Below are 12,500 nucleotides of genomic sequence, written 5' to 3'. Positions count from 1 at the left end.
GCTCGCTGCTTACAGAAAATAAACAGTCTTTATTTCCTATAAAGGTATGCCGAGAGAGAGCGTGCTGAAGAATTCCTTCATGCACTTTGGTCATTTCTGTCATTTTCTTTCCCTTCAGCTCTAACTGTTTCTGTTCCTGGTCTCATTCCATTCTCAGCTTCATTATGGTCTTCTCCGGAATTCTCAACATCCATTGCCATTCTGAAGTTCTCATTGACAGTTTCAGTTTTACCAGTTATTTTTAGTTCTTCTGCTATAGTTGGGCAGTTCACATTGTCATATAAAGTGGTTGATTGTCTCAACACCCATTGTCATCCTGAGAATTTCCATTTTCGTCTTGATCCCTTTTTCAGTTTAACTTATATCACTGATAGGTTTCAGTGTCTTTCTAAGAACATTTTCAGTTTACTTTGTCATTCTGACGTATATACTATAAACATATTGGTAGTAACGATCCTTTTTTCATTCTAACCTACTTCTTGTTATTTTTTGCTATCTGTCTCATTTTTATTAAATAAAAGATTTTTGTTCCTCAGTTTCCATTCCCAGTTTCTAACACTACGGAAAATTTCTTTCCCACAGAAGGCTTTATCCTCAAATGTCATTCCTTTTCGTTCTTCTATGAATGCTGCCTTTATTAATCTTGGTTCTGGTACTCTTTATTCCATAGGTTTTTGCTATGGGACTTTTCCAAACAACTGTTTTTCTAAATATTTATTTCCAAAGACCATTGATATTGAGCTTTCTAGCTGATGAACTAATTTTACTGAAGTCCTCCGTCGCAGTAAACATTAAGATTCTCAACTTATGAGAAATCATAAATATATAAAACGATGAAACCTGGTGAGTTATCAGCAGAAGTCTATGACTTGTTTTCTTTTATTTATTTTCTTTTTACAGCTCCAAAAGAATGCAATAAATTCGACCTGAATGAAGACGAATGGCACCACTTCTTGCGTAGTTGGTAGAGATCAAGCTGACCTCACAACAACTCGGTGTGGAAGAGATTCCGAGGCCTGGTGTGGACCTACAGAATTTATAACCCAACAGAGACGGTACGAGCTAACGAATCAGTTCTCATGAGTAATTGAATAGAGTAGAAGCCTTAGGAAGATCTTATATTTAAAGGAGTTTCTTTATGTGAATCGATGCTATCTGGGTATTTTGGGAACTTTGGCCTAATTGTAAAAATAATTCCTGTGGTGGATTATATATATATATATATATATATATATATATATATATATATATATATATATATATATATATATATACAAATATATATGTATATATATGTGTGTGTATGTATGTATGTATGTATGTATGTATGTATGTATGATATGTATATGTGTGTATGTATGTACACACAAACACACACACACACACACATATATATATATATATATATATATATATATATATATATATATATATATATATATATATATATATATATATATGCATTCCTTAAAAATATTGGTTATTCGTATCTAATTACATTTGTTCATTGAAGTCGTGGTCTTAAGTTCTTCCGACCGTCGGGTGACACTGGATGACAAGTCATCGAAATGTATGATGATTTACTGTAGATAAACTGAAAAATACTACAACTACTACTACTACTACTACTACTGCTGCTGCTGCTGCTGCTGTTAATAATAATAATAATAATAATAATAATAATAATAATAATAATAATAATAATAATAATAATAATAATAAAACACCCAGAGATTTTCTGGCCGTTAATAAACATGGCTAAAAAATACAAGAGGACATAAGAGAAGAGTTGACTGATTTTAAGAAGCTGAAAGAGAGAGAGAGAGAGAGAGAGAGAGAGAGAGAGAGAGAGAGAGAGAGAGAGAGAGAGAGAGAGTCCTCTTCTCTGTACAACAAACTGGTATTTTTAATATTAAAGGGTTCTCCCGCTAGAGAGAGAGAGAGAGAGAGAGAGAGAGAGAGAGAGAGAGAGAGAGAGAGAGAGAGAGAGAGAGAGAGAGAGAGAGAGTCTTTCTTACCGTTTTGATTTTTTGTAGGCTTCAGGAAAATCTTATTTTTAACGCGTACGACTAAATGTTTCCCGTAAGTTTGACTGAGTAATTACAACTCCTATTTGCATAGTAAACATTTTGTATATGGTATAGTAATTAGTCTTCTTTGCTCCGTTATAACCATTACTGAACGTGAAACTGTCAGCTGAATATATTCACTTACAAATAATCTTATGTTTCATGATCATTATTATTGTAAGATGATTTATTTTGCTATCTCATAATTGGGAGAGAAAGAATTAAATAAACAGATAATCGTGTATTTTTACGTTGGTAGTGACCTAAACATGTTCAAATACCACGCGCACCGATACTCACATTTATATATATATATATATATATATATATATATATATATATATATATATATATATATATATATATATATATATATATATATATATATATATATATATATATATATATGTATGTATATGTGTGTGTATTGTATTATGTGTATATATATATATATATATATATATATATATATATATATATATATATATATATATATATATATATATATGCGCGCATGCATCAACTGTTACACTCATTTGCTTAAGTGGGTCTCCGTGCAAAGTTTTCTCTCCTCCCTTTCACTCTCACTCTCACGTGCTAATCAGTGTTTTACTTCCAATTATGTAAACAAATAATTCCATCCCATTTTTAGCCTTCATATTATCTGTTATTATTTCTCATTTGGTCATCTGCCGACACTCCCAACGTTTTACAAAATACGTGTATTGTTTTTCGGATTATGCTAAAACAACGTTAACAAATATATCCTGTTTTCTCCGCAAACCGGATTGCAACTCGCTCTCACTGAATTCCTCCTTCCACTGGAAGGACTTACCTCGATGCTGTAGGACTTGTTGATGGCAAACCTCTCGCGGTTCATCTCGGCCGCCTTCATGTCTTCGGGTGATGCTGTCGAAGGATGCAGCTTCTCGGACGCTGTCGCTAAGAGCACTGGCCTCCGTTTGGTCAGGTCGCCACCACAGTGCCAACAGAACTTAAATATGCCGAATCGCGCGAACTCCAGCTTGGTGGTTGTGTAAAAGGGTGTGGGTGGAGATACCGATTTTGTGGAAAAGGGGGTTGGTCGTTTCAGGCCCTCTTTCCAGGGGGGTTGTCAGGAGGTGGTGGAGGGGCGAGGGAGGTAGGGGTTTTAGCGAAGACTCGGGTCCCAGACCGCCGAAGAATTGGCTCTTTCCAAAGGCTTCCGGAAGGCGACGTCCTTGGCGACACTGGAAAGCACTTACGGGGCTCTTGTCAGTTGGTGCTGATGGACGTTCTGCGCTTTTTATTACATTCCAAAGATTACAAAACCACCTCACGGTGATTCACTGTGACAACTGGCCTGAGACGCAGTGACTCCGCCCTCCTACCTTGAAGCCTTCCATCGATTGGCTCTTGGCGTGATTTCCCGGCGACGCTATTGGTTCGTTCTCTTGCGCCTGACCAATGAGACTCTCGAACGTCATATAACATAGGTCACGTAAAGGATTTTTTCACCCCCTCGTTTTCGTAACCTACGGAAAGTGATTTAGTGGGGGCAGAATTACCCTTAAAAGCAATATTCGTATGCGGGGAAGGAAAGGGAAGGGAAGGGACGGGGGAGGTAGGAGGGAGGGGATCAAGAAGGAGAAAGAGAGCGAGGGTGGGAGGGAAGGATGGTCGGGCGGAAGAAACGGACTGACACCGAAGGATACTTTAGGTCCCACTTCGTCAGGAGGTGACTTGACTTCGAAAACACCTCTGCGGGAGGGATACGAATGTTCCTCTTGATTGGAACATTGAGATCAACAACATGAGGAATAAAACAGCAAATGGTAATAATTTACAGAAGTAAAAAGAGGCTGTGAAAATTGGGATTATAGGATTCAAAATTAATAAGCTGCCACCTCAAACCCCCGGCCCTATCTGCCTCCCACGCGAATAATAGACTTGAAGCTGTAGGTACTTAAAACGTAATAGTTCTGCCACTGTGAAAAAAACAGTAATGGAGAAAAATTATGTTGAACAGGGACTTGATCTAGTCATGGTTTTTCATTTTAAACAATTTAATTAGAAAACTTGGAAAATAACAGTATATCGAAGTGTTTGATGAAGGTAATTTTAATGTGTTGGCACATTAAATTCACCAGAAAGTTATTATAGATTATCCATTCATCTTTCTTGTAACTGAAAATACATTCATTGTTATTTTACAGATTTTTAAATTAATTAGTTATTAATTTATGTTTGTTATCTTTTTGCGCGAGATTTATTATCGATCAGACTCAAAATGGAATAATGAAAGCATTTCTTTTGAATTCTCCCAAATCTAAAAATATTTAAGGTTAAAAGAAATTGCAAAAGCAACAAATTAAAAATATATTCTTCAACACAATTCTAAAAAGAATAATTAACATTACTTCATAAGTAGTTACCTCATAAATTCTTTGAAATATTTCAGAGATTAACTAAAATTTGCCTAATTGAATCAACTCGGCAGGAACAGGATTCTAAAAAAAAAAAATAGATTTTTCTAAAACAACTGAGAATATGCTTATGAAAGTAGTTTGTGAATATGCATAACTCACAATATTAAGCAGTATTATCTTCTCATAAGTTGAAAACGTTTCATTAACGTAAAGTTTGCGCAAACACACATCTGTCTATCTACATACATACATACATACATACATACATACATACATACATACATACGCATACCCTGACTAGTTAAAATGATGCACTAATGAATCTTATTTGTATTGTTTATTCATTTATTTTATAGCTCAGTTGTCTAGCAAAATATATGTTAATTTTTCAGTGATGGAGACGATGCGAGTAAGCAAAGATCCCAATATCATTTCAGTACTGCAAAGGCGTTTTTACTCTGTAATGAATATCATCATATGACTGACCTTAGGTACCCCATTATGCAAAATAAGATGAGTCTTATTTAGCATTACGGTTTGTTAAATTCCACGTTCACGTTTAATTGCACGCCAGGCGCTAAATTCTTTCCATGTTAATTATAGTATTCGGTTCAAGCAATTCATTGCATTTGATTTTATTTCGCAGAGGAAGCTTCTGCACTATTGTTATTATACCTTAATTCGACTTCAAGTAGATACGCATTTGCATCTTTTCATTTGAATGAAATATGACTGAGAGCAGGTGATACCGGATTTATGTCATTAAATTCTTTACTACAGAGTGCTACTTTGTGTTGTATGAATTACTTTGTGATAAAGGTTATTTGTTCCGCATTGCATGCTCTTAACGTGTATCATTCAATTAATATATTTCTATCATTTGATCACCTAAATCTTTTGAATGAAGTAACACAGCAAAAACAAAAGTTCAAGATTTTGAGGCATGAATAGTTTACTTAAATGCTTTAACAAACCCTTTGATAAAAGGGCCACCTGATTAAAGTCTTGATCAGCGGTCCCAGGGCAGAGGCCAATTAAATATTTACCAAAGTCTGTTGATAATTTTCCCATGTTCATAGACTTGCCTTACCATAGCTCTTGACAGCGCCCCCTTCCCTACGTCCTAGTCCTTATTTTCTTAGTTTTTGTCTAAAGGATAGATTTAGCGCAATGTTTTACCTGAGAAAATATTTGCATACAGTTTATATTTGGTATTTTCGAGGAACCTTTTACAAAACTAACGCTTCAGTTAAAGATCGCTAAAATTGTCTGATGTCTTCACTGTTTTGATTTATTTTAGGCTAGAGGCCGGGAGGAAGCTATGCTAATTCCTCGGCAAATACTGCACTAAAGAGTAATAAACCAACAGAAATTGTAAGTAGGTTCGCCAGAAAAGTCAGCCGATACGAAATTTTAACGAGTTTGATAACTTTTCGAACGCAACACTTTAAAATAAGACCAAATAGAAGTGCTCGTCATTCAAGATTGTAATAAGGTCTAAATTTCTCCTGTTACAGGAGTATTTTCATCATCATGAGAGAAATAAGGGTGGGTTTAATTCATAATTGGATGTTTATGCATAAGAGTCGTCCTGCAATTACCGCACACACTTGATCATCCTTTGCATGAGACATCCATCTCCTAACGTATTATAACAATGTTTGTATTCCTTTAAAGATAAGGGAACAAAGAAATGACACGCAGAGTTTGCAGAAAATAACCGTGCAAATAAGAATAAGAATACATTTTTCCTGTTACTCAGTTAATGTAATTTGTGCATTATAGCCTTCGTCAAAGTAATAAAAAAAAACATTTTCCTTTCAAAGACAGGTTCTAAATAAATGTTTGCTTCCAGAAACCTGTAGTTTTAAATTTTGAATTTCAATTACTTTCACAGCAACAAGCCAGTTTTTTTTAAGGAATTTAAGATTGCCTTCAAGAAGTTGTATATCTTTTGGAGAGTGATGAACCATTTTAGGTTTATTATAGTAAGAAGGTGATCATTTCTCTAGATACCTAACTCTGGCTTTGACGTGTACGAAATATTATTGGAAAACAATTCCTTTTACGTTGATTGTAGTTAGAAGATATTTATTTTTGCATAAATTCTAATTTGGCTTGAAGGCTTTTGATATATTCTGGGAAATAATAAATCTATTTAGGTAGATTACAGTTAAATGATTAATTGGAATAAAGTTTAGATTACCTCTTGAAACTTTATGGAATTTGATACGGTTTGGGGAATCATGAATCTATTTAGGTAGATGACAGTTAGGGAATATTTATTTCTAAGTAAAGTCAAGATTATCTACAGGGAGTCTGATATACCTTGCGGATGGTTTAGAGAACATTTATTTACGATTAAATTTAAGACATCTTTTAGGAGTTATCTTTTGAGTAATTACGAATCTTAATAGGTAGAGTACAATTAGAAGATATTTATTTTTGAATAAAGATAACCTTATGGGTAATAATAACGGAAATATTCTGGTAAATACTGATGTAATATCTACAGTATATTCCCTTTAGGACATGAACCATTAAAATTACGAAAAATGTGTAGTTAGGCCAGAAACTATTCTCGACTTCCAAGGGATCCAGTTTAATTAAAACCAAATGTATTTCAAAGAGCATTGGTCAGTTAGCCATTGCATTGCTAATATTTGGATAAAAAATTCACGAATAACACCTTAAAGTTTATTGGTAATTTCTAATTTTTGCAGAGGTTACAAACCTTAACAAAAATATGAAGAAAGATACACAATTAAGCAAGTATTGTATAAGTTTGCAAAAATGCAAAAGCTTTCCTATTTTTATAAAAACTCATATAATATATGCAAAGAAGCATGAGAGCTATGCAATATGCAAATTGATAGAGAAATTCTGATGAAGATTACTCTTCGCTTCATGGTGATCCTTTCGAAATTAAGAAATGATCAGCACTTAGAAATGGCATGGATTATCCATTATCACACCAAGGCCGGTTTCTAACGAGAATTCTTTCTGGTATCTTTCAGTATTTCGCCACCAAAACGACAACTAAGTAGCCAAAATTGACAACTATATATGAAGCCAAACATGTTCATTTTTTGTGGCATGTCACCTTTATGAATTTTGCAGACTAGAATTTGTTTTTTTGGTAAAGGTTAATTAACAGTTCTAAAATTTTTTAGTATCTTGCAGCTTGGCAAAACTAACGCTACACATAACGACGAAGCGTGGCTTCAAAGTTGCCTCTGGGATAATGAAATATTAGTTATGTGGCGCAAAATTTAGGGTCCAGTTACTAAAACACGTCAGAAATCGCACTCGTTTTCCACCGCCTCCAATAGACACGTCATGCTCAGGGGAGCTGGCAGATGTAGTGCCCTCGAGTGTCACAGTCCTTGGCGGCGAGCAATGGCCCCGTGGGCGAGAGGAACACCATGATGCAGTCCCCGAAGTCAACGTCATAGAAGGCAGAGGGGTCGTCAATGACGTCCGCCTGAACCACCTCGATGGGTCTTCCCGAATGCGACCATTCGAAGGTCGAGGTGTTTCCCACCCGGCGGCCTCCGAGCCAAAGACGGGAGAGTTCTCCGTTGTAGATTTCTTTGGCTCCTGAGAACGGATAAAGGGGGATTTACATTTTTCAGCTGATGGGTGAAAGGGAGCCAGGCAACAGTCACAGGAGAATGCAGAAAATTGCTTATAGTAATACAGTACACGCATACACGCACACACACACTTATATAATATATATATATATATATATATATATATATATATATATATATATATATATATATATATATATATATATATATATATTATTAATAATGAAACAATGCGCAGTAAAGAATAAAAATGACAATAACAGCGCAAGAATGGCGAAGAACGTTTGTTATGATGCGGATAGATAACTTGTTTAATTCATTGGTCAGAATTTTATATAGCCTATATATATATATATATATATATATATATATATATATATATATATATATATATATATATATATATATATATATATATATATATATATATATATATGTGTGTGTGTGTGTGTGTCTGTGCGTTTGCGTGTGTGTTGAAAAGGGATGTTGGAAGCACAGTTCAGAGAAGCCATGAATTTAATATGGTATGTGACGGTTATATTGGGAGAACATTCGAATAAAATTGTTTTTGTAATTATAATGGAATCAGGTTTTCTTGGTATAAAAGAAGCGTTAGAGAGAGAGAGAGAGAGAGAGAGAGGTTAATCCAAAGGGGAAAACAGAGAAGAATTTTGACTTACTGCCCATGTTATAAAGTTCGGCGATGACAGCGCTGAAGTATTTGGGCTCAGCCCCAATACCTCCCGCTTGCTTGCAGAAGCGCTGTGCCTCCTTCCAGGTCAGCTGAGGAATGTATTGGTGGACGTAGTAGCACTCCCCCAGGACGTGGTGGTATGGTGGAGGGCAGTATTTGTAGCCTGGAAGGAGAATAGTCAGTCGGTGAAGAGGCGTCCGATCTTTTTGATGTACTTTGGTTTAGCTGATGACAAAGATGTTACGGGTCGGAAGCTATCAGTGAATACAGGCACACACCCAGATATGCACGCGCACACACGCGCACACATACACACACACACACACATATATATATATATATATATATATATATATATATATATATATATATATATATATATATATATATATATATATATATATAGGTAAATACATATATATATACACACACACACACATATATATATATATATATATATATATATATATATATATATATATATATATATATATATATATATATATATATATGTGTGTGTGTGTGTGTTAGTGTGCTTATATGTGTGTGTACATGATAGCTGTTTCCAATTTTTTACATGCCTTTGCGCGTGATCAGGTATTAAGCTATAATTAACGCAGTAATAACGAATTCACTTAAGTTAAAAAGTATATCTTAGTTTAACCAGACCACTGAGCTGATTAACAGCTCTCCTACGGCTGGCCCGAAGCATTAGACTTATTTTACGTGGCTAAGAACCAATTGGTTACCTAGCAACGGGACTTACAGCTTATTGTGGAATCCGAACCACATTATGACGAGAAATTAATTTCTATCACCAGAAATAAATTCCTCTAATTCTTCATTGGCCGGTCGGAGACTCGAACGCTGGGCCAACAGCGTGCTAGCCGAGAGCTCTAGCCACCCCTCCAATGAAGAACAGTACGGATTCACTTACAGCTAAGGAATTATTTACACCTGAAATGAATTGTGAATAATTGGGCTTACCCTGATCAGCGTTCCAGTTCTGAAGTAGAGTGAAGTCGACATTTTATATGATTATTTTACACACACACACACACACATATATATATACATATGTGTGTGTATATACATTATACATACATACACACACACACACACACACACACACACACACATATATATATATATATATATATATATATATATATATATATATATATATATATATGTGTGTATATGTATATTTATTACACCGATAGCAAGTCCATTCTCTAACTGCTGAGTCAATGACAGACCAATCCGTCAAAATGGGCTACGTGGCTGAGTGTTAAGGACTTTGCCCAGGTTTGATAAATCCGCGGGTCGCTCCTGGCCTGCTACCCTCCAGGTCATCCAGCTGTGAATGTGTACCATTCTAGCTCCACCCCTCCAAATGGAAAGGGAGTTGGACTGAAAAACGCGATATATATATATATATATATATATATATATATATATATATATATATATATATATATATATATATATATTCTATATTCATATGCACACATAAATATACATATATACGTATATGTATATAATATATATATATATGTATACATATATATATTTAAAGAGTCCAAACATGCTGTTTTTAATGCAGCCAAAGCCATATAATTTATATATGGAAATAAATTCATACAAACTTATTCCTTCCGTTAAGAGTTGCTTAGGCCACGTCGTCGTAAACAGGCCTTGCTGTATTGCATAGAAAAGATAATTAACTTTTTTGTACAACATACCATGTCTTGGCTCTGTTGTTTCAAAAAAATACTAGACAAATGCATGCCTATACGAAAAGGGCCAAACGCAAGTTCCCGTAGATGTGTCCTGACATTGTTTAAATTCACGGAGATTCGTGGATTAAAGCAGTGCGAGAAAGATTAGTCTCATCAAAAAATTTAAAAACAAATTCCCACGCTGTTATGTGTCCTGTCATTGTTTAAATTCACGGAGATTCGTGGATTAAAGCAGTGCGAGAAAGATTAGTCTCATCAAAAAATTTAAAAACAAATTCCCACGCTGTTATGTGTCCTGACATTGTTTAAATTCACGGAGATTCGTGGATTAAAGCAGTGCGAGAAAGATTAGTCTCATCAAAAAATTTAAAAACAAATTCCCACGCTGTTCTTAATGACTACACAAATACATTTCATAAAGGAAAGTAGAATCAGTAGCACTTTCTTTAAAAAAAGAATTTTTATAATTCCCACAGAGCAACTGTCTGGTGCAGTATTTCTTAAGAAATGATCACATAATCTTAACCTCAACTGGAATGACTATGTTGAAGTTCATGTCTACGAAGTCAGTTTGGGAATAGGAAGAAGAACCAAGACAATACGACAATAAACCATATAAAGCATTCATTTGAATATAAAACGCCTTAATATCATATTTCAGAGAGAGAAGAAGAGAGATCCGGAACTGCCAGTCTGCACATCCAGAACCGTTACGTGATTACGGCTGTTTCTACGCGTCTTTATTGTCTATACGGTGCCCTGCCCTTGGGAAGGGTCAATGCTATGATGGGGGCTGTAGACTTTAACGAGACATTTCCGGTGCTTCGGCCCATCCAATGAATGCTCTCTCTGTCTCTCTGTGACTCTGTCTCTCGGACTCTCCATAAGTTATGGGCATCTGTGTACCTGGTATGCAAAGTATTTCGGCAACCGAAGCACCATTTCGAAATTGGGTACGTTTGAGGTCGAGGACAATCTGTTACCAGGCGAAGTAGAATCGCAAAAAGCTCCTCTGTGACCGGCAAGAGGAAAAGGGGCTAAGGGCATCAATCACGCTCGGCCAGCTGCGTGACGTCAGCAAATGCACTTCCTAATAAATACCTCGGGCAGGGGCAACACGTGTGACGTCAGCGTGACAGCGAAGCTAGGGATTGATGAGTGTATTCCGACGGATTTCGACTATTAATCGCCCATCACGGACAGTTGCGATTTTTGTTTTCGACCTCAAAGAAAATTAATGAAAACGAACAACTTCACAAAGCTTGTTAGTTTGTTAATGCGGCAAAATGTCTCCTTTTAGATTTCTGTAGCGGCATAAATATTGGGTTCAGAGCTAAGTTAATGGGTTTACGTAACCTGGCTTATAAATCTATTTATGACACTTAGTTAGGTCCACTCTTTTCGGAAAAATTTTCTTTTTGCCAGCTTAGGTATTTGTTCTGCTCAAAAGTAAGAACCCACTGACTTTAATCATGTACTTTTTATGAGGGTTACGTCTTTGGTTTAATGCTCTTCTGTTTCCGGAGGACTCGGACAAAATTTCTAATTGATAATGCCCTATGGATCAGGTGTTTCCTAGGGCTGGCAGGACAGAATGGTAGATGATTACCCTGGTGACTGAAAAGTTTAGGAATCTCCTTTATATATTCTACTGTGATGGAGTTGGTAGATCACCCAGACACTTACAAGTTTGGGAACTCAATAGTCAGTGCATTTTTCAAGGGATTTAAAACTTTACAAATATTTAGTAACTTAGTTTTTTTATGAATATAAACTGGTGCATCTTTTAAATACTGCACAAGCGCTTAGCTTTCATCAAAGGAAATCCCAAAACTAGACAAAGTTCCTGCAAATTAATTGACCATTGTAATGTATCGTGCACCAGTGTATTCTCATATTTGAAAAAATATGAATAATTGAATAATTCGTGCAAAACTTCATTATTTTTATAAGTTTTAATGAAAGTCTCCACTGAAAAGGAAAATCATGAC

General features: G+C 35.4%; 2 protein-coding genes across 3 annotated transcripts in view; both read right to left on the bottom strand.

The window, feature by feature from the left end:
• Positions 1-12,500, bottom strand: part of ple (tyrosine hydroxylase ple) — a 536,948-nt gene that overhangs the window by 55,536 nt on the left and 468,912 nt on the right. Inside the window, exon 1 of one of the 2 annotated variants that reach the window (XM_067120468.1) lies at positions 2,905-3,433. The exons of the other annotated variant lie outside the window; for it this stretch is intronic. Within the exon in view, the coding sequence (XP_066976569.1) occupies positions 2,905-2,964 (60 nt within the window). The 5' untranslated portion in view covers positions 2,965-3,433. Of the gene's footprint in view, positions 1-2,904; positions 3,434-12,500 lie in introns of those variants that run through there. 2 annotated transcript variants of the gene reach the window in all.
• The window catches only part of LOC136848174 (uncharacterized), an 11,267-nt gene continuing 5,927 nt past the window's right edge, over positions 7,161-12,500 (bottom strand). The window contains exons 3-4 of the mRNA XM_067120470.1: positions 8,754-8,930; positions 7,161-8,077 (exon numbers count right to left, since the gene is read on the bottom strand). Coding sequence (XP_066976571.1) covers positions 7,821-8,077; positions 8,754-8,930 — 434 coding nt within the window. The 3' untranslated portion in view covers positions 7,161-7,820. The remainder of the gene's footprint in view (positions 8,078-8,753; positions 8,931-12,500) is intronic.

The sequence above is a fragment of the Macrobrachium rosenbergii genome, chromosome 18, assembly GCF_040412425.1.
Source record: "Macrobrachium rosenbergii isolate ZJJX-2024 chromosome 18, ASM4041242v1, whole genome shotgun sequence".
Taxonomy (NCBI): Eukaryota; Metazoa; Arthropoda; class Malacostraca; order Decapoda; family Palaemonidae; genus Macrobrachium; species Macrobrachium rosenbergii.
This window is presented reverse-complemented; position numbering and strand designations above follow the sequence as displayed.